General features: G+C 29.2%; 1 protein-coding gene across 4 annotated transcripts; it reads right to left on the bottom strand.

The window, feature by feature from the left end:
- Positions 1 to 860: 860 nt before the first annotated feature.
- LOC105257879 (lysocardiolipin acyltransferase 1) lies at positions 861 to 25,828 on the bottom strand. Of its 4 annotated transcripts, none has more exons than XM_011268801.3 (5): positions 25,581 to 25,672; positions 25,182 to 25,364; positions 24,842 to 25,049; positions 21,099 to 21,671; positions 861 to 1,563 (listed from the first exon to the last, which is right to left on the bottom strand). In XM_011268801.3, exons 1-5 carry the CDS (start codon positions 25,623 to 25,625, stop codon positions 1,547 to 1,549), a joined length of 1,026 nt encoding a protein of 341 aa, XP_011267103.1. In that variant the 5' UTR covers positions 25,626 to 25,672; the 3' UTR covers positions 861 to 1,546. The 4 variants fall into 4 exon arrangements, with proteins under 4 accessions (XP_011267103.1, XP_011267101.1, XP_011267100.1 ...); XM_011268799.2 differs by lacking the exons at positions 861 to 1,563; positions 25,581 to 25,672 and adding exons at positions 20,691 to 20,965; positions 25,680 to 25,828; XM_011268798.3 differs by lacking the exon at positions 861 to 1,563 and adding an exon at positions 20,691 to 20,965.
- Positions 25,829 to 27,703: the final 1,875 nt, after the last annotated feature.

Below are 27,703 nucleotides of genomic sequence, written 5' to 3'. Positions count from 1 at the left end.
ATTTCTATCACTTTAATTTCTGATATCTGATACAAGCAAATGAGAGTCAGAATATTAAACTAATTGAAATCAATATGATAAATGGAAAATTATTCATGCACTGCCTATTTGAAGCATAAAGCAAGAATTTAATTCTAAATAAATTACATCTCAAATTTTACAAGTTACATTTTATCATTTATTTTATTATTAATTTAATTAAATTGAATTAGTCCTTCGCTATATGAAATATAACTACGATATAACATATTACATATATGTCATTTTCTAATAAAATTCTAATTAACTTGCCGATAATATTGTTATTTAGCACCTGTAATAATCAATTTTGTTGCATTTATATAACATTAATAAAAGTAAGCGCAAATCTTGTGAAGTTTCTGCTGTCAATTTGCCATCGCAAATGCATGTGCAGATTCTGCTCGGTTCCTGCTGACAATCTAATATCAAATTGCACGCGCAGATCCTGCTCGATTTCTGCTGTCAATCTGCTGTCGATTTATGCTGACAGATTCTGCTAGCAGAACCCAAGCTTAATGCGGACGCAGTTGATGCCAATCTGCCGCAATATTCTGTTTGAATCTGGTCGCATGCTGCTGGCAGACTGTTAACATTTTGCTTACTGGGTCATTGAAAGTAGAAAGTGGAACAAATAATTAATAATAATAATAAAATAAATTATATAAAATGTAAATAGTAATAAATAACAATTTTTATTAAGAATATCTTATAATCTGTAGCATACATTTGTGATACATATTCTTGATAGAATTGAATATATTTGGATATATTTGGATATAGTTTTAAATATATTCTATTTTTTTACTTTCATTATCATTATACAGAGTGTGCCAAAAGTGTGGAAATAGTCGAATATTTCATAAACAATTCATTTTAGAAAAAAAAGTTATAAGGTTTAAGAAGGCACATTCAGTCAGTATGTATTCGACATGGATAGCGTTGTCAAGGTCAGATTAAGGTCAACTTAATTTTTTTTAATGTAAATTATATTTGTTATTATGTATTATTGTAACTGATGTCAAGAATTTTTCAAAATGATGTAATATAAAGCTCAATTTCGTTCAGTACTTTTCAAGTTATCAGTTTCACAAGTTTCAAGTATCGTATTATCCGAAATGTATGTACTACGCGAAGATTGCATGGTTAGGTTTATAGTTACTGTATATAAACAGAAAAGCTTCTTCTTCAGTCTTGGCACTGAGCAATATTAATCTTCGCCCATGCTGCCAGATATCTTCATTGTGTTCAAAATTGCAATAAGTAAAGAGTTCAATTTATCCGGTCGGACTATGAATGGCCGAGTTATATAAGCACCTCAGTCTTATGGAGAAAGGTTAAAATAGGATTTATAATTTTAACAGAAAGATTTTCAGGAGTTCAAAAATATTGTAAGGAGGAGAGGTGCCCAGGGCTTTCCCGTTTGAGCACGTCAGTTGTGTTCGGTGACTTCTTAGTAGTGGATGGGATCACAAAATATGTTGAATGTCTTGTCGGGGTGAGCCACAGGAACAATCAGATCGTCCGACTAGACACCTGTGGAGGCTGTAATTTAAATTATAGTGGTTAGATCGGATTCTACATATACATAGTTGTTATTTCCACTCGACTAAGATTAAGTCAAACCGCGGTCGCCTCGCGAAAGTCGGATAAAGACGGATAAATATTGCGCGCCTCAAATCTCAGATTGGGCAAGCAAATATTTCTCGACAGTATGGCGTTTCTCCCGTACGATCGAGTAAAAGTAAATATGGGGAGGGAGATAATCGATCGTTTCCCCGTCTTGAGCAATCTTCTCCGCCAGGAAGTTCGCCGTCTCATTACCGAGAATACCCACATCGGGAGAGATTCAAGTAATAGCAATGTCCAAACTCTGCAAAAAGGCTGACCTCAGCTTCTTTCTCAATACTAATATAAAATATGAAAGATTTCCGTCCAACGAACCGTTGGACAGAGTCTCTACAACACTGCGGGAATCAGTAAATATCGAAGCTCTTTTGATGCCTCTTTCAAAGATGCAATCCATAGCACAAATAATGGCAATGCATTCAGCCGAAAAAATAGAGAAACAGTCATCAAGCTTCTTCTGTATTGAAATATCAGGAGAGCGCATAAACTGCGCCTAAATGCGGGAGTAAATCAGATTTTAATGCATCTGTATAAAAGGAGCATCTGCCCCCGATGGGATACGAAAAATGAGAGAGAAAAACAAGCTAAGGAAAAGCTGCCGAGGTGATTTGCTCAACCACATGTGGAGGGGGGGGGGAGTGTAATCGACTCTCGGAACGAAAGTAAAAGTTTTGTAAGAGAACAAAAATAGCGGAATCCTGGTAGGCTCCTAAAGGCTGCGATTCTAGATCTATAATCTTTCGCGAAGCGGTAGGCCCGATAGAGGGGGAATCTACCAAGTAAATCAGTACGAAAACTAGACTCAAAATGAGAAAAATGGAAGACTGGAGATTATCTATTAAAATATTAGGCCTAGTAGCAAGAGATTTAAATAAAAATTTTTGAGCCAGAAAATCCGATCTAAAACGGGCAGGGCCGACACATAATTCTGCGTATACTATGTTACATGGTGTGGAACGTCTAAGTCCAATACAATACCTCAAGCCCTCCGTGACACACGCTCAAAACGTGAGGCTCTTGTTATGGAAACAGAAAAAGAAAATAAGCGTAGTCTGAGGTCCCCCTGATCATAATCCTTTTATATATGCCCAGCAGAGTCTTAGGGTTAGAGCCCCACTAGACCTCCCCCTTAAGAATTTTATTAGTAAGTTTGCCACATTTATTAATAACGTATTTGGCATGAAGATAGCCGGTGAGGTGAGGATCGAGAAGAATCCCCAAAAACCTGACTAAAGGCACAGGAAAAATGTTAGAATTCTCTAAGAGAATGAAGTAGTTCGCAGGATTGATTCTTTTATTCGTAAAGATCATGAGAGTCGATTTGGCGAGAGAAATCACCAGGCCCCTCTCGAATAAAAAGGCCGAAAGAGCATCCGCAGATCGCTCAAGTGACAATAGGAGGATTCAATATCAGGAGAACGCTTATATAGAGCGATGTCAGCAAATTATATCATCCGGCAGCCTCTAGATAGAGCGGATCTTGACAAATAAAGATTGAAGAGCAATGGACTCAAAATTGAACCTTGAGGAACACCCTTGTGAGAAAAAAGATACTCCATCAGGCTTCCATTTATGACAAACTGCAACTCTCTGAGACATGTCAACTCCCAGCAAACACAGAATATTACAGCAATATTGCGGCAATATTACAACATTGCAGCAATGTTGCGGCAATGTAGCTGCAATATTTTGGTTTGCTGGGCTGATATATAAACCAACAGAGTTTAGGCGGAAGGCCCAAGTCAATAAGTTGAAAAGTCAAAATAGAGGGGATGACGTTATCCAATGCACCTTGGATATCAAGGAACAGGTAGATTGTTGATTGTTTAGAAATAAATCCATGATGGATTTCAGTAGTTAATATGCCCAGGTTATCAAGACATGAGGCTCTTTTGCGAAATTGAAAAGGAGGAAGGATAAGAGAACACTTCACCCACCAACCAAGGCGATACAAAATGAGTCTTTCAAGGACTTTAAGGAAACAGGAGATTAGGGAAATAGGGCGGAGTTTATCAGGAGATGACTTGGGGATAAGAAATATTAGAGTGTCGCAAGTGCTTGGAAAACAACAAAAGTCAAAAGTGGAATCAAAAGTGGAATTAAGAATATCGAGCAAAATTGATACTCTTCCGGTAAAAGAGAGAGCATTCTATTATCTATTTTATCAAGTCCGGGAGAAGTATGAATTTTTAAATTACGGATAACCGAGATCAGTTCTTGGATAGAAAAAGGATCATTAAATATTTTACATGAGTAGAGTTTATAGGAAAGTCACCGATCGATGAAAAAACACGATGAAAGACAGATAGAGGACAGAGAGAGTTGATGGAGTTCTGAACGGAGGGTGAGGGATGAAGATTAGAGGAATGGGGAGTGATGGGAACTTCAAATTGACGGGATCTGAAACGTTTGATAAAACGCCATAAATGTGAAATGGAGGTGTTCGGATTGAGTCTATCATAAAATTCCTTCCAGCCCTTTCGCTTCTCCGTTCTCAAAATTCTCCTAGTAATCGCCTCTTGTTTTTTAAAGGCGAGATAGTTAGAAAAGATAAATATTTTTTAAGAATAGAAAGGAGAGCGCGTTTAGCATTCACCGCTTGTTGATACGTGGAGTCACGTATTGACACGTCATTCCACCTAGGAGCTGGCGGGGAAAATTTTTTTCTTTTTCTTTGAAGAAATCCGCCGCTCGGATGAGTGTGGTTTTTCAGGACTGAAGGGGCGAAGAAGATGTTCTGTAAAACGAAAGTATCTCTGGTCAGGATTTAACATAGGGTCGCTTAAGGACTTCTTCAGCGAGTCCAATGAAGAGAAAAGATTTTTGATAAATAGTTCATCCAGCAGCTTTGAAGAACAGAAAAGCGCATTTCGTACTTTTTCTGTTCATTCTCCTCTAACCATGATATCTTCTCTCCTTCAATGCTGCGAGAGAGAAAGAAATCCGATCGCTATCGCTCTCTCTTTCTAATGTTTAAAACAGTCTTGCGCAGTCTATTTCTATAAGTCTATGGTAAAATACATAGATTTATATTGTTTGAATATGTTAACTATTTAAAGTTATTTCACATATTCTAATATATTTTTATATAGTATTAAAATGTATAGTATTAGAATTATGTTGTATTAGAATTATATATATATCGCACTTGCAATGTGTATTAATACATTACGATTTTAAATTGTACAGAATACAGAAGAGATTGTTACGTAAATTAATCTATGATGTAATATTGTACATACACATATAGATATATAATTTCAAAAATTATTTACTTTACATCATTATAATAGTTTAATTCAAATCTATTCGTATATCTATAACTATATAGTGATTATAAACTCAGATTATAATTGATTTAAAATATGACCTATAATATATATTTTCAAGTTCATTTTAGACGATATAATTTATCTATAAATTTGACAAAATTTAGGATAAAATTCTATTTAAAATAAAATGTGTATCCTTTAGTACAGACAACATTCGAAAATGCATATAAAATAAATTAATTACAAATATATATATATATATATATACACACACACAGGGTGTCAAGAAATTTTTCGTAGTCCCGAAGTGTGAAGGTAGAGTGGTTCAAATTAAGAAGGAAATTCTATAATATTTTGTGATATTCGCAATAATTAACGAAAAATTAATTAAAGAAGATCGGCCAATGCGCATGGCTAGAATCGCGCGACGGCAAAGGCGGTCTGACTGTAACATAATGGCGACGCGCGGCAAAATAATGATTGGGGACGGGAAGAGCCTTTGCTGTGCGCCTACACACTCATCGCTCCTCCTCTCCCCAATCACCGCTTCGCCGCGCGTCGCTATTGTGTTACAATGGGACCGTCTTCGCCGCCGCGCATTTCTAGTCATGCTCATTAGTTGATCTTCTTTAATTTTTTGTTAATTATTGCAAATATCGCAAAATAGTATAGGACCTTTCTTTTTAATTTGAACCAATTTACCTTTACATTTCAGAACTACAAAAAATTTTTTGACAACCTGTATATATATATATATATATATATATATATATATATATATGTATGTATATATATACAGGGTAGATCATTTTAATCAATACACGCGAATATCTCAGAAACACTGCATTAAATCGAAAAATGTTTTAGACAAAAGTTGTATAGCTTGAAAGGAGACGGTGGCTGGGTAAGATGGTGCTATTAATTTGATCTTGAAGAGTCACCTGAAGATCACGTGAAGGTCACCTCCAACTTTGTAAACGGGACATATGCTATTGCATATTCTTGTAGCTCATTTCGAGAGCTTTCCAAAGTACTATAATTAAATTAGTTTTCGTTAAACTTTCCGAGTTATGAGGTTTGAAATCATTTCTTAATTTTACATAAACCGTAAAATATCTTGTAAAATATTCATTTTTTGATTATCTTACCTTAATATATATATGCACAAAATAATGAGAGGAATCGATTAGTGTAAAGAAACACATAATTGTTTCGGAGAAAAAAAATGTAATTTGCTATTAATAATTACATTTTTTTTTCGAAACAATTATGTGTTTTCTTTACACTAATTGATTCCTTTCATTATTTTGTACATAAAAATATTAAGGTAAGATAATCGAAAAATGAATATTTTACAAGATATTTTACGGTTTATGTAAAATTAAGAAATGATTTCAAGCCTCATAACTCGAAAAGTACTCAATAAAAAAATATTTTATTATAGTATTTTGGAAAGCTTTTGAGGCAAGCTACAAGAATATGCAAAAGCATATAAGATGCCCTGATCAAATTAATGGTACTTTCTTATGTCCCCTTCAAGCCATACAACTATTATCTGAAACATTTTTCGATTTGCAGTGTTTCTGAGATATTCGCGTGTATTGATTAAAATGGTCTACCCTGTATATATGTATATTAAATTACAAAGATATTAAAATATATGTCAGGATACACACTTAAATATTAAAAAATATATTATATAAAAAATATATAAAATTATAAATAGCATTTTGTTTTGAATATAAAGGACAAATTAATTAAATTCAAAATAAATATATGTAAACATACACATGTAACATATATAACATATATAATATATATTATTATATATAATGTATTATAGTATTATATAATGTATAATATTTTATATATAATATACACTCGTCAACAAAATTATACCCAGACAGCACATAACACTGAAAGATATCTTTAAGAACTCTTTTTCAAGACGTCTTTTAGAACTGCGAACAAGATCTCTTATAGAACTCTTTTTCAAGACGTCTTTTAGAACTGCGAACAAGATCTCTTATAGACGTCAATATGAAGAATTTTTTTTTTGTCATCAGAAAAACTTCTTAATTCAGACTACAATTTGTTATCTCATTTACGACGAGTTTTAGACTGACTCATGGCTTTCACTGAATTTATTTCTACATGCGCGTCATATACCCAGACAGCACAGGACATTCTATGGACATTCATTTTATGTCCATTTTACGTCCGCATGTCCATAGACATGAAATGACCGTTCATCGTACATCCGATTCAGGACATCCGTTAACGGCCAATATTTAGACGTTCACAAAATGTCCGATCTTGGACGTCAAAGTTTTACGCGAGCACACAAGGATGTGCTAGTTCGTTCGTTTACCACTATGCAACATGCGATGCGCTATCTTTCTCGTATTTAAGTTTTAGTTAATGATTTATATAAAGTTTGCAAAGAGTAACAAATAAGATTAAAAATATACTGTTCGATTTAATTTCTGATCTCAATACAAGAGTTTCAGATATTAAATTGATTTTATAAGTCGGACAAGTAAATGTCCGGTAAATAAACGAAAATAATCTGGTACCTATTTAAACTTGCTTATTGCACTTTACATTTTAAATTACCTATTTAAAATGTAGAGTGCAATAAGCAAGTATAAATATAAATAAAATTTTTACATGAATTTTATGTAAAGTTTTATATGAAATAGATAAATTATATTATTTTATTATATTATTTAATTTTGTTGGGCCAAAGAATTTTTGTTTTATATGTTATAAAGGATGCATAATGCGATTTATTTATGAATAATAAAGAATAATTTTTTATATATGATTAAATTAGGTCAAAATCCATACATAATTATATCTACACAATTATACATAATTAAATATAAATTTTTTTCTGAGTTTATGAATTTTTGATGTTTATTCCAGCAATAATTTGGAAGAGTAAGACACTGAAAATGGTCCATTTTAGATCCTTTTTTGAGTATTATTTTGAACGTCCGAAAGGCATCCGAAGTTGTGATAAACGGACGCCTTATGAACGTTCAATGGATGTCCGTCGAACTTAATTTACACGTCTTTTGGATGTCCCAATGTCCAAACTCGGACGTCATCCACTGGACGTCAATGGAACGTCCATGCGCTATCTGGACTATAATTAAAATTTAATTACAAGTAAGATACCTATTATACTAGTTTATTTAATTAATAATTGATTCAATACATATTGAATGTATTGAAATAAAAATATCATTTACGAAACATTAATTCTCAAAAAAAGAGTTTTTATTGTCGTCTTTAAGAAATCAGAAAAAAAGTCTTTAAGACATCTTTTTGAAGAAGTTTTACTTATTTCTTAAAATGGCGCATTAGACTACTTTCTGAAGTCATTATTAAGTCTTCTTTTAGAAGACTTATATTCGGATGTCTAAATCTTACGTGAGAACTCTTTAAGAGTTCTTTTAGAAGTCATATTGCTGTATGGGTAGGTAATTTCATGTCAAATTTTCGTATAAGTTCAAATAAGTATAACTCCATTAAAAATGGTCGTATTTAAAAAATTTTTTTTCATTCTCAAGCTTAAAACCTCTATTTTAAAAATCATTTATCAGATTTAGAATTTATTCTCCCTTCCGCCCCCCTCACGTCATCTTAAAAGTAAGGACGTGTTTCGTCTTCAAAAAATTGTATAATTGATGCATTCCGCAGGGAGGAATCAATTTTTTTCGCAAATTTCATAATAATCATCGTAAAATATGGACTTTTATGTGTGAATTAAAAAAAAAATGAAGTTTGTACGATTTTTTTCGCGGAGTTACGACAATTACATCAAAGTTACCTATACATTTTTGTTCATTTACCGCCAACATTAGCATTATCTGATGCGTATCATGAATAAACTCCGGATTTTAGTGCCGTTTTTTCCACTCCAAGTGCATGCTAGCGGCCGAGCGCCGCGAAAAGCAGTATCGTCTATGCCGGTCTAGTGATGGTAGCAAAGAGGGCACCGTTGCGTAGAAAAAGAAAATATAATAATTTATTATATTATTTTATATTTTATATAATATATATACTATTTTTTTATTATATTATTTTGTATATTATATATAATATTAAATAAATATATTCTATGTTAATATATATATATATATATATATATATATATATATATATACAGGGTGTCCCAAAACTCATAAATCTTTCAAAGACAGATTCCTGGGATCATTTGGAGACGATTTTTCCTCAGCAAAAATGTCGATGAAGGCCATCATTTTTTGCATGTTCCCGATTTTTCATCATATATCTTTGCAATTAAGCCTTAAATTAAAACTCAACTAAAGTAAACTTTAATTAAAATTAATCGAAGAATGTGGTTTTGTTAATATTTTATTTCTACAAAGCTTAGTTTACGAAAAACCTTTTATTTCCAATCACTTATAATTCGAAAATTATTAGTGCCTCGACATTTTCGTTGAGGAAAAATCGTCTTTAGATGATCCCAGGAATCTGTCTTTGAAAAATTGATTATGAGTTTTGGGACACCTTGTATATATACAGGGTGAGCCATTTTAATTTATCCACCCCAATAACTTTTTTATATTTGAATGTACAACAAAATGTTTCAAATAAAAGTTGCTTGACTTCGAGGGGGACAGAAGATGGGTGGCAAAATTTGACCTTGGATAATTATTTGAAGGTCACATAAAGGTTACCTTCAATTTCTTAAATGGAACCTCTTATTTTTCATTGCAAATTCTTGTAGCTTATCTCGAGAGCTTTCCAAAACACTATAATTAAGTACCTTTTCATTAAGTACTTTTTGAGTTATAAGGCTTGAAATAATTTCTTAATTTTACATAAACCATAAAATATCTAGTAAACCATTCATTTTTCGATTATCTTACCTTCATACTTTTATATGCAAAATAATGAGAGGAATCAATTGGTGTAAAAAAAACATACAGTTGTTTTTAAGAAAAAATATGGAATTGTTAATTGCAAATTACATATTTTTTCTTAGAAAGAACTATGTGTTTTCTTTACACCAATTGATTCCTCTCATTATTTTGTACATAAAAGTATTAAGGTAAAATAATCGAAAAGTGAATATTTTACAAGATTTTTTACGGTTTATGTAAAATTAAGAAATGATTTGAAGCCTCATAACTCGATAAATGCTTGAGGGAAAAATATTTTATTATAGTGTTTTGGAAAGCTCTCGAGGTCAGCTATAAGAATATACAATCAAAAATAGGGGTTCCCATTTAAAAAAAACACTTTGACCTTCAAATAACCTTGAAGGTCAAGCTCAAGGTCAAACTCAAGGTCACGAGATAAAAGCTCGGAGTAAGCCCTACAACTTTTGTCCGAAAAGTTTCTTTGTCCGACCCTTACTTTTCGAGTTATTCCCCCGTACCGGGACTTTTTAAACACCCTGTATATATATATATATATATATATATATATATATATATATACAGGGTGGGCCATTTTAAGCTTTGTATATATATATATATATATATATATATATATTTTTTTTTTTTTTTTTTTCTACGCGACGATGCCCTCTTTGTTACCATCACTAGACTGGCATAGACGGTACTGTTTTTCGCGGCGCTCGACCGCTAGCACTTAGAGTGAGGAAAACGGCATCAAATTTCTCATATCCTGACTTTAGTCCTAACTTCGCGAAAAAAATCGTACAAATTTCATTTTTTTAAAATTCATATATAAAAGTTCACATTTTACGATGATTATCATGAAATTAACGAAAAAAAATTATTTCACCCCGTAGAATGTGTCAAATTATGTAATTTTTTGAAGACGAAACATGTTCTTACTTTCAAGGAGATGACAAGAGGATAAATTCTAAATCTGACAAATGATTTTCAAAATAGAAGCTTTAAGCGTGAAAATGAAAAAAAAATTTTCAAATACAAAAATAATCATTTTTGACAGAGTTATATTATTTGAAGTTATGCGAAAATTTGATATAAAATTACCTATGCCATAATTTTGTTGACGAGTGTATTACACATTAATATGAAATGTGTGTGTGTGTGTGTGTGTTTGTGTGTAACATATATATAAACATGAAATGTGTATTCAATTTATTTACAAGTAAGTCTATATCTTGAATCTAGACCTACTTAAAAAATAATTTATTTGATTATAAGTATTATTCCACAGGTACTAAACGTCAAATAACTCGTAGCTGATTGAAGTTACAAGAAAGTTTAATAAGAGAAATTTGCATAGTTTTAGTTTACAATAAAATGCATGTAAGAAAATGTTTTTTACTCGTAATTTTTTTTAGTTATAGTTAAAGTTATTGAGTTAACGTTTTTTTTAAATGGATACTTATACTTTTTATGTTATATATTTACGTGGAATCTATAGAAATTAAAATCATATTTAATGAAAAATTGGTACCATGTATTGTTTATGAAATAATCAGAATCTAAAATATTAAATCAATTGCATTCTAAGTATTTTTAAATTTAAATTGGAATGTCGAAGATTTTAAAAAACTTAATAATTTTTTTGAAATTTTATGAAATATTTATTAACAGATATAAATTGCTTGAAATCTTGCCCATGTTCGATACAGCAGTTGACGCGTTTTAAAACGTTTCTTATCGTTAATAGCATTATTTCTGCTGTAATGCCTTGAATAACTGTAGAATAACTATATAATCTTATATTAAAAATATTTTTTATTACAGTATTTCTGCTATAACGCGTTGAATAGTTGTAATAATTTTACATTCTAAATTTTTAGAAGCAGTTGTTTAGATAGTATTTTTGGCGGTGGGTCGTTTAGCGATCCAATTTTTTCAACGACTTTTTTAACAACAAATATCAGATTTTTTACTTCTACAAGGTCCCTTGAAACATCAATAAGTTACAAAATATGAAGTTATTAATTATTAATTGCAAAAATAAGATATATAAAAACAAATAGTTAAAATTAGTACTTTTTCACGGAGAAATGTATCTTCTACTAATTGAGAAAATGAAAATAATAAATTTTTTTACAAACTTAATACACTCTAAAGTATTTTTTAGAATTTTGCACCATATTGTATTTGTTATTAATTCTATATAAAAGTACAATTTTCTACTAAATTCAAACTAACAATTGTATTTTCTTCAAAATTGTTCTTTCCCTTTGAAACTTTTTCCTTAAAATTTTCTTGTTTTCTCTGTTTTTTCGTAGAATCCAAATTTAATGGAAAAAATTTATAATTTTTGTTTTAATTATAATTTATAATTTTCTGCCATATTAGATATACCATTTTGAATTTTTTAAAATTGGAAATGTTGACATTAAATTCAGGCTCAGTAACCAAAAAGAAATCCTAGAAAACAAATTTGTTAAAATTTTGGATATGAAGAAAAATATATAGCTGAAAGGATATATGTCAAGCAGAGAGAGAGGGAGGGGGAGAAGAGAGAGAGAGAGAGAGAGAGAGAGAGAGAGAGAGAGAGAGAGAGAGATGCAACAAGGAATGAGAAATATTATAAAACGTGCGGACTGCTATATCGAATATGATAGACAACATTTCGAACAATTTATATGTTATAAATGTTTCATAGACAATACCCAGTAAGCAAAATGTTAGCAAGTTGGCAGCTGATTGGCAGATTAGATCAGAATTCTACACCAGAATCATAGTCATCTGTGTCCGCATTAAGTTTTTGTTTTGGCGACAGAGTTTGTAAAACATAACCTGTCAACAAACTATCGGCAGAAATCGAGTAGAATCTGCGCGATGCAATTTCCCAGACAGCACATAACGCTGAAAGATATCTTTAAGAATTCTTTTTCAAGATGTCTTTTAGAACTGTGAACAAGATCTCTTATAGATGTCAATATCCTAGCGAAAATGAATATTCGGAGTGTAAGCCGAATGTAAGGAAGTGTAATAGAAGCGTAAACGAAGCTCCTAAGAAGCGTAAATTGAAACGTCGAAGCGTAAACGAAGCATTAAACGCTAACAAAAATAATCCGTTCATTATCTATTTTAAAATGTAAAGTGCAATATGCAAGTATAAATTATAAATAAAATATTTATATGAAATTTTTATGTAAAATTTTATATGAAATAGATAAATTATATTATTATTTAGGGATTAAAACATGTCCACCAATTTCATAAACAGATATACTATAGACGTCCATTAAATGTCCGAAGAACATAAAACGGATCATCTGGATATCCTCAATATCCTTAATGTCGTCTTATGTTCTTCAGATATTTGTGTACTGTTTGGGTAGTGAAACGCTTAGTGTAATCTAACCTATAATTAAGATTTAATTACAAGTAAGTTTTGATACCTATTATACTAGTTTATTTAATTAATAATTGATAATTAATAATTAATTCAATACATTGAATGTATTGAAATAAAAATATCATTTCCGAAACATTAATTCTCAAAAAAAGAGTTTTTATTGTCGTCTTTAAGAAATCAGAAAAAATAAGACATCTTGAAGACATCTTTTTAAAGAAGTCTTACTTATTTTTTAAAGTGCGCATTAGACTACTTTCTGAAGTCATTAAGTCTTCTTTCAGAAGATATATTCGGATGTCTAAATCTTACGTGAGAATTCTTTAAGAGTTTTTTTAGAAGTCATATTGCTGTGTGAGTTGATATTAGATTGCCAGCAGAAACCGAGCAAAATTTGCGCATGCAGCCTGATGGCAAATTGACAGCAGGAACTGCACAAAATTTGCGCTTACTTTTATTAATGTTATATAAATGCAACAAAATTATTATTTTGCTAAATAAGAATATTATAGGCAAGTTAATTACAATTTTCTTCTAAAATGACATATATGTCATATGTTATATCGTAATATATGTTAATGTAATATATGTATATCGTAGTTCCCACACAGCAATATGACTTCTAAAAGAACTCTTAAAGAGTTTCATGTAAGATTTAGACATCCAAATATATCTTCTGAAAGAAGATTTAATAATGACTTCAGAAAGTAGTCTAATGCGCCTTTAAGAAATAAGTAAGATTTCTTCAAAAAAATGTCTTAAAGACTTCTTTTTTCTGATTTCTTAAAGACGACAATATACAGACAGCACGGAGACATCTTATAGTAGCTCTTTATGAGTTACATAAATTTTTATGAGTTCCTCAATTTTTTTCAAAAAGAGATGCTAAGATGCTCGGATTGTGATCTTATATACGCTTATGCCACCTAAATGGACATTTTGTGAGCTAGTCATAATGAGTTCTTTAAGAATAGTATTATGAACTTATTCTAAGGACGAGATCGTAGAAAAGTTAGTTGTGCACATTATTGCGAATTGTAAAAATTTCGGTAATTAAGAAAATTTGTGCAATTTATAATAGGTTTTTAATAATTTTCTAAATATTCTATAATTATTTTAAATTCAGTTTGTCAGAAATTAAACTGATAAATAGTTATATCAGCAAGATGCGGTTCACACACAATTATGCTGCGTAGTACATGTATGTGGCTCTCTCTGTTTGTGTGTGTATGAGCAGTGTGTCCTCTTTCTGGCACTACTGCTCATAAAAGAAAAAAAATATACTTTAAATCTTTATATATTAATTATTAGTTATTTACATACATTTCATGATAAATCTTAAATATGAGTTAAATTAAGAGTTACTCGCCGCCTAACTGCACGTAAAGAAACACGTGCCATATTTCTGATATCAAAATTATATTTTTCTGACCATTATATGAATGTTATAACAGGTTCATATATGGGAACTCATAATCAGCTGCTTATGATTTAATGTTCAAGAGTTTCAAAAAGTAATATTTTTAGATCACATCTTGAATTCATTTAATGCAAATTATAAAGAGGTCCAAAATATGAGTTCTTTATGAACATATCTTTATGAAAAGTCTGCTGTCTAGGTATATATATATATATATATATATATATATATATATATACAGGGGGGCCATTTTAAGTGATCCACCCCAATAACTTTTTTATATTTGAATGTACAACAAAATGTTTCAAATAAAAGTTGCTTGACTTCGAGGGGGACAGATGGGTGGCAAAAATTTGACCTTGGATAGTCATTTGAAGGTCACATAAAGATTACCTTCAATTTCTTAAATGGAACTCCCTATTTTTCATTACATATTCTTGTAGCTTATCTCGAGAGCTTTCCAAAACACTAATTAAGTACCTTTTTATTAAGTACTTTTTGAGTTATAAGGCTTGAAATAATTTCTTAATTTTACATAAACCATAAAATATCTAGTAAACCATTCATTTTTCGATTATCTTACCTTCATACTTTTATGTACAAAATAATGAGAGGAATCAATTGGTGTAAAGAAAACACATAGTTCTTTCTAAGAAAAAATATGTAATTTGCAATTAACAATTCCATATTTTTTCTTAAAAACAATTGTATGTTTTTTTTACACCAATTGATTCCTCTCATTTTGCATATAAAAGTATGAAGGTAAGATAATCGAAAAATGAATGGTTTACTAGATATTTTATGGTTTATGTAAAATTAAGAAATTATTTCAAGCCTTATAACTCAAAAAGTACTTAATGAAAAGGTACTTAATTATAGTGTTTTGGAAAGCTCTCGAGATAAGCTACAAGAATATGCAATGAAAAATAGGGGGTTCCATTTAAGAAATTGAAGGTAATCTTTATGTGACCTTCAAATGACTATCCAAGGTCAAATTTTTGCCACCCATCTTCTGTCCCCCTCGAAGTCAAGCAACTTTTATTTGAAACATTTTGTTGTACATTCAAATATAAAAAAGTTATTGGGGTGGATCACTTAAAATGGCCCACCCTGTATATATATATATATATATATATATATATATATATATAAAATTATTTTTGATTATATATAAGTGGATGGCATTATGTATCTTTTATAATATATAAAACATTTGGCTCAACAAAATTAAATAATAATATTATATAATTTATCTATTTCATATAAAATTTTACATAAAAATTTCATATAAAAATTTTATTTATATTTATACTTGCACATTGCACTTTACATCTTAAATAAATAATGAATTATTTTTATTTATTCGCCGGACATTTACTTGTTCGACTTATAAAATCAACTTAATATCTGAAGCATTGAGATAAGAAATTAAATTGAACAGTATATACCTTTAATAGTATATACCTTTAACAGTATATATCTTTAACAGTATATATCTTTAATGTTATTTGTTACTCTTTGCAAACATTATATAATTCTCCTAACTAAAACTTAAATACGAGAATGATAGCGCATCGCACGTTGCGTAGCGGTAAACGAGCGAACTAACACATCCTTGCGTGCTCGCGCGAAACTTTAACGTCCAAGACCGGACATTATATGAACGTCCAAATATTGGCCGTTAACGGATGTCTAGAATCAGACGTACGATGGACATCCATTTCAAGTCTATGAACGTCCATAAGACGTTCTGTGCTATCTAGGTGGATGCGCATGTAGAAGTAAATTCAGTGGAAGCCATGAGTCAGTCTATAACTCGTCATAAATGAGATAACAAATTGCTGAATTAAGAAGTCTTTCTGATGACAGAAAAAAGATTTCTTCAAATTGATGTCTATAAGAGATCTTATTCGCAGTTCTAAAAAACGTCTTAAAAAAGAGTTCTTAAAGATATCTTTCAGTATTATGTGTTGTATGGGTTATATCTCATATAGCGAAGGATTAATTCAATTTAATTAAATTAATAATAAAATAAATGATAAAAGTAAATGTAACTTGTAAAACTGGAGATGTAATTTATTTAAAATTAAATTCTTGCTTTATGCCTCAAATAGGCAGTACATGAATAATTTTCCATTTATCATATTGATTCCAATCAGTTTAATATTCTGAATCTCATCTGCTTGTATCAGATATCAGAAATTAAAGTGATAGAAATTAAAATGATAATTACTATATTTTTATTCATATTCGCGACTTTATATATATTTTTGACAGAAATTAGATTACAAAAAAGTACAGCTCACGTAGCGGTAAGTGAAGGAACTATTGAATCATGCAAATTCTGTTCCGTTTCTGCTGTCAATCTGCTATCAGAGATTGTGTGCGCAGATCTTATTCAATTTTTGTTATCAATTTGCTATCAAATTGCGCCTCACAGATCCTGTTAAATTTCTGCTATCAATCTGCCATCAGCTATATCTGCAGGCTTTACTCGATTTCTGTCGATAGTTTGACATCAAATTTCATTGCGCAGATCCTGCTCGGTTTCTGCCGACAATCTGACAACAAACTGTTTTGTACAAGTCCTGTTCTGTTTCTGTCGCCAATCTTCTATAATAATTTTATACAACTTCTGTTCGGTTTCTGCCAACAATCTGACATCAAATTGCATTACTCAGATTTTGCTCGATTTCTGCAACCAATCTGATATCAAACTATGTTGCGCAGATCTTGCTCGATTTCTGCCACCAATCTGCTATGATAATTTTAAACAAATTCTGTTCACTTTCTGCTATCAAATTATGTCAGCAGGTTTTGTAACATTTCTGCTGACATTCTGTTATCATTATTTGATATAATAAATTTTTTATACAATCTGTAATCTTACTGTCGACAAAAATTTAACAGAAATTAACAAAATCTGTTTGACAGACTTTGCTGACTGGCTAGTTTATTTATATAGTTTTTTAATTTCTTCGACTCCTTCCAATTCAAATTCAGAAATACTTAAAATACAGTTTATTATTTTAATGCTAAAAAAATCGATTCTTGTAAACGATATATGATATATATGATATCAATTTTTCATTACGACATATGTGATTTTAATTTCTACCGATTCCTACTACATAAATATACAAAAAAATATAAATAGAATATTTATCAAAAAAACAATAGTAACTTTCATAACTTGAAAAGAGTAAAAAATTGTAAGGTTATGAATATCTTGATGAGTAAAAAATTGTTTCACGCGTACTTGGAATTAAAACTATGCAAATTTTTTTTATTAATCTTTCTTGTGATTTCAATTGTTATGAGATATTCGCTCGGATTACATTTATGGATGGATGTGTGTGTGTGTGTGTGTGTGTATTATGTATATATATATATATATATATATATATATATATATATATATACTACATTAAAATATTTTTATACTATTATACACATAAAAATAAATATGTGCGCGCGTATATAAATAAATGTACACACATACATACACATAAGCGTATGGATATATAAATATACAATAAATAGGTTTTCTATATTCTATACCCCTTTCTTTCTAAATTTGTATATCTTCAATAAACTCTTATAAAACTATTTCAGCTCTTATTTTCTTTTTTCTTTTTCTTTCCTTTTTTCTTTCTCATCCTTTTTCTTTTCCATTTTTCTATATGTCTTCTTTTTTTTCTCTATTTTTTTCATACCTTCTTACTCTCTATCTCTCTTTCTCTATATTCGTTCTCTTCTTTCTTTTTTCTGTTCTATTTTTCTTCTCCTTGCTATTTTTCTTTTCATTACTTTTAAATTTTCTTTTTTTTACTGTCTTTCATCTCGTCCATTTTTCTCTTTTTCTTTCTTTCTTTTTCTCTTTTCGTTATCTTTTCACCTTTTTCACCTTTTCTCCTTATCTAGTGTTACCTTATCTCCTCTTTCTTTTCCTCTTTCTTACTTTTTTTCTCTTTTTCTGCTTATATTTTTTGGCACATGAATTCACTTTTTGTAATATTTAAAATCATTTAATAATTATTCTACACTTTTTAATCGAGAAACATTATAAATAATAAATATTTTATATCAATATCTGTTATTAACTGCATAATATTGCTTAGTATATGCAACATTTATACACGTTTTATATTATAAATAATATTTTATACAAAATATTATTTATAATATAAAACGTGTATAAATGTTGCATATAGTAAGCAATATTATGCAGTTAATAATAAATATATATATGTATATATATATATATATATATATATATATATATATACACACATATATTAGAAATTACACATAGAAATTACACATAGAAAAATTAATAAAAATTGCAGAAAAACTTTATATTGCTTATACATCTCTATTATTGAAATTTATACAGCTAAAAATATTTTATATCAATATTTATATCAATGTCTATATTAATATTTCAATATTTGTTTCTTTATTAGAAATTTATTGCAATAAAAACTAATAATTTTTCCAAAATACTGCTAATCTCTTTTTGGTAAGAAAGTTTCTAAGAAAAATTTATACATCATATATCTTTTACAAATATAGATACATTTTCATGAAATATATGTAGAAAGATAGGAAACATTTTTTTCTCCTTGAAAATTATTTAATTTGAAAATATATAATTTAGGATAAGTATTTATTTATATGGACCACCTCCAATTTCAATAATTTTCACATATGTTATCAAGATCACTCTGAGTAATGTTGTGAAGGTTTTAGTCGGCGGTCATTAGTTATATCTTCTGAAAGTGGTGCCCACCGCACCGGGGAGCTGTATCTATGCATGTACTTCCTAAGATGAAGCAAAATTTACTCTTAATAGAGGTCCAAATTAAGTGATATTTACTTCATCTTGGAAAGTACATGCGTGGACAGTGTGTTTCCGCTCCTGTGGACTCCACTTTCAGAAGATATAACCTAACCCAAGCCGTGTTTGTGATGCGGGATATACTTCACTTTGCATAGAAAGTTACAAATGTTATATTTTTCATGCACACATAGATTTATAACTCATCCTATTTTATTGTTAAAGTGAGAAACTCATAGAATTTTATGTTAACTGTACAGTAAATGTCTTGTATTAACTCCTTTTCTTAAATATTTTCAAAATCCTAAGAAATATCAAAAACATAGAAACCTATCATTGTTCCACTATCTCTCAGACAGCACAAAAAGGCCAAAAGATGTCTTGAAGATGTCTAAAGGACTCTAAGACGTCTTTAAGTCCTCTTTTAGATGTCTTTTGGACATGTGTGCTGTCTAGGTGATTTCAATATAAGAAAGATAAACAATGTCAAACGACAACATAATTTATATACGATGTCATAAAATTACCCATATAACATCTATGTTCAAAAGACATTAATAGGACATCCTGAAGATGTCTAATCGCCCAAAGATTTTCTGGATATTTTCTGGACATCTTTTGGATATGCATGCTATGTGAATACATATTATTCATTAGATATTTTTTGTTTATAATTTTTTAATAAACAATGACCGCCGATTAAAATCTTCACAACATTACTCAGAGTGATGATCTTGATAACATATGTGAAAATTATTGACATTGGGAGAATGTCCGTATAAGCAAATAATTACCAAATCATTCCGTATTTTTTCTTAAGCAGTGTATATTCCTTAAAAATATAATTTTATTTTGATGATTATAACGTTAATATTCTAGTTATTTTGTATTTAAAAATGTGATATTTATATCTTGTAAAAATATAATACATTTGCAGTAAATATAAATTCCTTGAAATATATTACATAATTTCGATGATGATTAAAATACAAATTCAATTTTTACAAATAAAAATAAATAAAAAATATCATTCATATATATTTTCCAATTTTGCAAATAGATTATTTTAATATTAAACTATATGTTCCCATTTTTTTCATTATGTTATACTACTATTTTTAAAGCTGTATAATATCGAGACATGAAAATGTAAAATAGTTAAAATAATGTAATATATTACAATTAGAATTGTGATATTGCACAAAATGCTCGAAATAATGTGCTTTTCTTCTAATTTTTCTAACTTTGTATACAATGTTATCACAGAGATAAAGATCTATGATTCTCCAAAGGACTTAATAAATTAAGATATGATATCTCTTGACTAACTATATTTAGTTTGAAAAGTATAGCGTTTCCAGCGCCAATACCATCCTATTTCAATCTGATTAAAGCCTATATTGAGAATCGATAATCCGATAAAAAAAATTGTGTGAATCAAAGCCCATAATTGGAAGATCGGAGAAATAATGAGTAACAGTATTGCCATACCTGAAAATGATGAAAAAATTTATTTTTAATAAAAAGATTAATATAATTAACAATTTATTTTTAATAAAAGAAATTATTTTTTATTATTCTTTCCTAATGGTGAAAAAATCTGGATACATTCCAGAAAATGTACCTGTTAATATACTCCAGAATCCTAATGCTGCTTGTAATGGTAACGTTTTCATTACCGTTATCGGCCAAATTTCAAAGGGAAATGCTTTTTGTTCATAAAATTGCTTCAATATTCTTTCCTTGACGGACCATCTATCTTCCAGCCATTTTCTCAAAGTCATATCGTGTATTGGTATATCTGCGGATGATATTCGTCTTATATGAAAGTATATCTCGTCCGGGAATTTACCCCTAATTAAGTCGATTTCAGATTGTGGTATGCGATCCGGATATGCTATTGTTAAGTCATAAACAGCATCAAGATAATTCGCTCGCTGAAGATGTTGGACCAAATAAGTGAAGCCCGTAGTTTTCGGATGCAGAGTGTATATATACTGTGGTAAATGACGCTGTACAGCATATTTGTCCGACTTCTCCTTATTGTTCTTTGTCAAATCAGTGCCCTCGGGAAATATCAGCAACTGCGAGTGATTATCTAACGCGATCAAGTAATCGAGAGTACGTGATAATCGCCCTTGATCTTCTTTCCAACGTCGCGTTATGTAAAGGAAACCATTTATTTGCATCATCCATCCTGTTAGAGATGCATAAAACGATTATATATATATACAGGATGAGTAAAAAGTTTCGCACCAGTGAAATATTCCAAAACAAAACGTTTTAAAAAAAAATGTTTCATATTAAAGTTATGGTTCAGAAAAATCTATTTACCGATTTTATCAGTTTCATCTTGAGAGATGTCTCCAACATTAATTAAAAGTCAAGTTGAATTTTTTAAATGGAACTTCACATTTTTATTGTACATTCTTATAATTTATCTCGAAAGCTTTCCAAAATACTATAATAAAGTATTTTTTATTAAATACTTTTCAGGTAATGCGGCTTGAAGTAATTTTTTAATTTTACATAAACTAAAATATCTCGTAAAATATTCATTTTTTCGATGATCTTACTAAATACTTTTACGCATAAGATAATGAGAGAAATCAATTGGTGTAAAAAAAACACATAGTTGTTTCAAAGAAAAAATATGTAATTGTTAATTGCAAATTACATATTTTTTCTTAAAAATAACTATGTGTTTTCTTTACACCAATTGATTTCTCTCATTATTTTGTACATAAAAGTATTAAAGCAAGATAATCGAGAAATGAATATTTTACGAGATATTTTATAGTTTATGTAAAATTAAGAAATTATTTCAAGTGACATCACTCGAAAAGTACTTAATAAAAAAATACTTTATTATGTGTTTTGGAAACTCAAGATAAGTTATAAGAATGTACAATAACAAATGAAGGGTTCCATTTAAAAAATTCAACTTGATCTTCTCCTGATTTTGACGACGCCTCCCAAAATCAAACTGATAAAATCAATAAATAGATTTTTTTTTAATCCTATAACTTTTATGAAACATTTTTTTTTTAACATGTCTTGTTTTCAAGATATTGATCCAATATATATATATATATATATATATATATATATATATATATATATATCGGATCAATATCTTGATATAGGGCGTCTCGTTTTAATTTCCCCAGGCAAATATTTCGGAAAATAATGAAAAATCGAAAAAATGTTTCAGACAAAAGTTATATGGTTTCTAGGGGGACATAAGATGGTGCTATTGGTTTGACCTTGAAGAGTCATTTGAAGAACACGTGAAGGTCACTTCAATTTTTTTAAACGGAACACCCTATATATTTTTGCACATTCTTGCAGCTCATCTCGAGAGCTTTCCAAAACACTATAATTAAGTTATTTGCAATTAACAATTACATATTTTTTCTTTGAAACAACTCTGTGTTTTCTTTACACCAATTGATTCTTCTTTTTATTTTGTACATAAAAGTATTAAAATAAGATAATCGAAAAATGAATATTTTACAAGATATTTTACGGTTTATGTAAAAGTAAGAAATAATTTCAAGCCTCATAACTTGGAAAGTACTTAATGAAAACTAACTTAATTATAGTGTTTTGGAAAGCACCATTTTATGTCCCCCTAGAAACCATATAACTTGTTTGAAACATTTTTCCCTAAATTGCTTCGTTTCCGAGATATAAATTTGTAATATATATACTCATCAGGGTTGGGAAAGTTATTTTTTAAAAGTAACTTGTTACCGTTATCGTTGTTTTTTCTAAAAAATAACTCGTTATCATTACTTGTTACCAATTCAAAAATAACTCGTTACCGTTTCCGTTACTTAAAAATAACGCGTCATTACAATTTTCGTTATTTTTTTAAATATAAGTTTATTAAATATTACAGAGTTTATTTTAAAATAAATAAAAACATTACTAAATTTTATCGAAATTCTTTATTAATTTTTAAAAGAATTTGCTGTTCAACTGTGTCATCATTTAGCTGCCCTCTTTATGGCGTTAATACAGATCCACCGACACTGAACATCTTCACTTAACTTTTTCTTTCACATGTATCTAATGACGCGTTTATGTACATGTGATTCTGCATTCCACACTCTTCTTTGAATAAAAATTACACCGAGTAAATTTGCAAAAAGTTGCAATAAAAGTAACTGTTAAATTCGTTACCGAAAAATGTAACGAAGTTACTTTTTCGTTACAAACGAAATTTGTAATATCGTTACCGTTACAGTTACCGAAAAAAGTAAGACATTACAAGTAACGCGTACTTTCCAACCCTGATGATACTCTTATATATACAGAGTGTCTGATAACTTTTTGCAATACCGAAGTGTGAAGGTATAACAATTACATATTTTTTCTTAAAAACAATTGTGTATTTTTTTACACCAATTGATTAGTATCCTTATTTAGGTGTCCCTCTGAACCTTATATACCCTGAATCCTTTATACAACTTTTGTATAAAACATTTTTTTCCATCTTGCTTACTTTACGAAATATTTGCGTGCGTCGATTAAAACGACTCACTGTATATATTTCTAATACGATTTCAAAAGAGAAAGAAGAATATTAAATTAGAATATTGAAATATTAAAATTAGAATGTGTCAAATTGATTATTAAAACTTAATTATTTTAATAATTATGTTAATCATATTTATCATTTATATTATATAGATAATTACGATATAACATTACATTTATGACTGGAAAATTACAAATAACTGACTTATTGAGATATTTATGCCATAATATTTATAATATCTAGTTTATAATTTTTAATTTAGATAATGCTGCATTTTTTGTTATATTTTTATTGTTACAATACGATAGCACTTCATGATTTAACTTTTACTGTTTTTGTGCTGTTGATTTCGGTAGACTCTGCTTAATATTTGCTATCACATTATAATACTTCTTGATAATGCTCGATTTTTGTTATATATTTGCTTTCACACTATGCCAACAGCTTATAATAGAAAAACCATTGTTTTAATAGAAAATAAGCAATGCGGACGGAGTGGATAGAAATCTATTAAATCATGATTGCATTTGCTGTCAATATGCTTGGCATTTTGTTATGTGGAATACTTTATCTTTTTATATATATTTAAAATCACTATCGAGAAAAAATATGACATAAAATCGCTATTTAAATTAAAAAAAAAACATGAAAATATGTTCTTAATTATAAAAAAAGTTTTAAATTAATTTTTTCTTCAGAAATAAAGTAATATGAAAATACATTATTCTATATTTACTTTTTTATACAAAATCATTATCTTCCCATCATTGTTTCAGCAATTAAATATGATACAATATATAGGATAAATTAAAATGTATTACCAGGACCAGGAATATGTCGTAGAGGATCCTTTAAAATAAATTTCAATTTATGACAGGCTACATTGGGCATACACGCTTGGTACATTGCCGCCCATAAGAAATTCCAATCTACCCTTGTTCTGTGATTCATCACAAGAACGGCCGATTCATCAGGAGATATATGATCGCCAGACACAAAAATTTTTACACCAAGCACGTTCATCAAAGCCTATAAAAAATATTTAAGATTCTATAAATTTAAGACTCTAAGTGACTGTATCGGGAATGAAACTAAATATTATTATATATGATTTTGCAATGCGACTTGTGATAGGTATTATTAATTAATAGATCTACTTACAGTAGGATAAAATTCCCAACATGAAAATAGGAGCTCTGCACATTTTCGAAATCTTGGCGGACTAAATAACAACAGTGGTAGAAGTGGACAGGCAATGAACAAAAATCCTGCTGCTATACTACCGTAACACAAAGAACAATATAATACACCACGTAAAATACCGCGCATTACAGTCTTGAAATCCTGAAAATATGCAATATATATTTATGCATATTTTTAATAATATATGCAATATATATTTTATATATTTAAGTATAATAAAATTTTCAATTGATTTCATGTATAATTCGCCACTTGCATTTTGCTTAGAACACTTGCAGTTGCTTAGAACACTTATTCTCCGAGAACAATTATTAACAATTACACAAGAACGCTAAAAAATAATATTAAATATCTCACATTTGATCCGTACAAAGAAGATGGAAATTCAAATTGATTTTTCATATTCTTCTAGAATAGCAAAAAAATCGTATTAAAGTGTGATGTTTGGAAACTCACTTTCACATGTGCACTGTGTAATAGAAGCACTTTTTATGAACATTGAATCTCTACTATTTCCTTGGAAAAAACTGGTTTTTATTGGCTTCCTCCTGATTTTATTACACAAGGGTTTCTCTCTGTTCTCTACCCCTTTTACCCTCACTCTCTATCTGGTCTTTATCAGGTTGAGTTAGTAGATGCTGTGTTGGACCATTATTGATCTGTTGAGGAGGGCGTCTCAAAAAGATTGAAGATTTTAATTGGCTCTTCATCTAACAATAAACTATTTTATATACATATCATATTATTGATAGTTTTATTCTGCTAGGTTTTTCAAGATTTAGTTTTAGCATAATATTTATCAAGAAATACAATACTGTTTCGCATTAAATATAGTAAAAAAGCTATGCGCAACAACAGCGAGATGGAAGCGCATATCTATACGCGAGCATATTTCATTTATGTATCTTATTTTTTATCATAATAATGAATTTTAATAACGGTTAAATCAATTATAAGCTTATAATAAATTTAATCAATGGCTTGAGTTCGTTATATAGAACGAAAATATTTTTATTTTATTCTACATGCTCTCTATAAACAGATTTTACTATACAAAATCTTAATGAATTAAAATATCTACTAAAAAATCTGATCATTGTTCTCATTATTATTAAAAAATTATTTTTAAAAAAAGTTGAAAAATGAAAATTATAATTAATCAGGCGACGTTGTAGCGTCGCGACGCTAAATACATAAAAAACTGGATCCGAGCATTGAGAGTCACTGTTCTTAACGCGACGCTACAAAGTAGCTTAGCCAGAATTTTACGTCAAATAAACTTTTGATTAAAATATCAGAAATTAAAGCCGTAATCAAAAATCTAACGCCATTTTTATTATATAATGTGAATATAAGTTTTCATCAGATTGACCAGTTTGAATAAAATTGGTGCAATCAATCCTAAGAAATGATGACCACATGTTAGAATTGTGATATTTTTCATTTTTCTCCATAAGTTTAGACTCACAAATATCTTCGCACATATTCAAAGCGATTTTGTCTCTCAAGCGGCGTTCACACCGCGCATATATGATTATTCGCTTTGGTGTGCAAAAATACTTTAAGAGACAAAACCATTTATGTACCTGTGCGTACATACGTATGATATGTATATGTATATGTGTGTGTATATGTATGAAAGATTAATTTATCGCACAACAATTTTCAAAAACCTTTCTTGGGAGTAAAATCTAATCTCGAAAATGGTGTATCACAAAAATATCAAAACTCTACCGTTAGATAAGACTTCTAAGAAGATTAATTTATCGTATAATAACAATTATCAAAAACCACTCCTTCAAGATGAAATCTAATATCTTAGAAATGGTGTATCAAAAGAATATAAAAACTGTACCGTTAAATAAAACTTCTAAGAAGATTAATTTATTGCATTATAACAATTTCCAAAAACTACTTCTTGGAAGTAAAATTTAAAATATTGAAACGATGTACCACAAAAATATAAAACCTGTACCGTTAGATAAGACTTATAGAAAAACTAATTTAACGTATAATAACATATGATAACAATTTTCAAAAATCAGCCCTTGGGAGTAATATCTAGAAAATGCAGCAAAGTATATTTTTATGACTAGATTTTATTAATAAGTTAGTTCAGTGTTATGACATTCTTATAAAGTTAAATATAATTCAATATGATAAGATTACATTCAGACGAGTTTTTTTATAATAAAATATTATGAATCATCTCTTATAAGAAAATATTAAAATCGAAAGTATTAAAATAGATAAAACATTATATAATTTTAATTAGAATTTTACTTACATTTTAATTACAATTTTAAAGATGTACAATGATATTCAAAGTGATTACAGTAAAGTATACTTTTATGACTAGATATTATTAACAATATTCCATGAACAGAAGCATTAAAATGGAAAAGTAACTTTACATTAAGTTTGATTTATTGAGAATTAAAATTTTCCAAAGATTTTAAAATAGATTATGATTAAACTTA

Source organism: Camponotus floridanus, unplaced genomic scaffold (assembly GCF_003227725.1).
Source record: "Camponotus floridanus strain SB8 unplaced genomic scaffold, Cflo_v7.5 scaffold104, whole genome shotgun sequence".
NCBI lineage: Eukaryota > Metazoa > Arthropoda > Insecta > Hymenoptera > Formicidae > Camponotus > Camponotus floridanus.
This window is presented reverse-complemented; position numbering and strand designations above follow the sequence as displayed.

Bases quoted from the DNA above. Each gene is read 5' to 3' on its own strand.
- LOC105257879 (XM_011268798.3), bottom strand. From the start codon at position 25,625: ATGAAAAATCAATTTGAATTTCCATCTTCTTTGTACGGATCAAAT. The intron at 25,365-25,580 runs GTGAGATATTTA...GCATATTTTCAG, and splicing joins CTTCTTTGTACGGATCAAAT to GATTTCAAGACTGTAATGCG. The intron at 20,966-21,098 runs GTACATTTTCTG...CATCATTTTCAG, and splicing joins ATTCTGGAGTATATTAACAG to GTATGGCAATACTGTTACTC.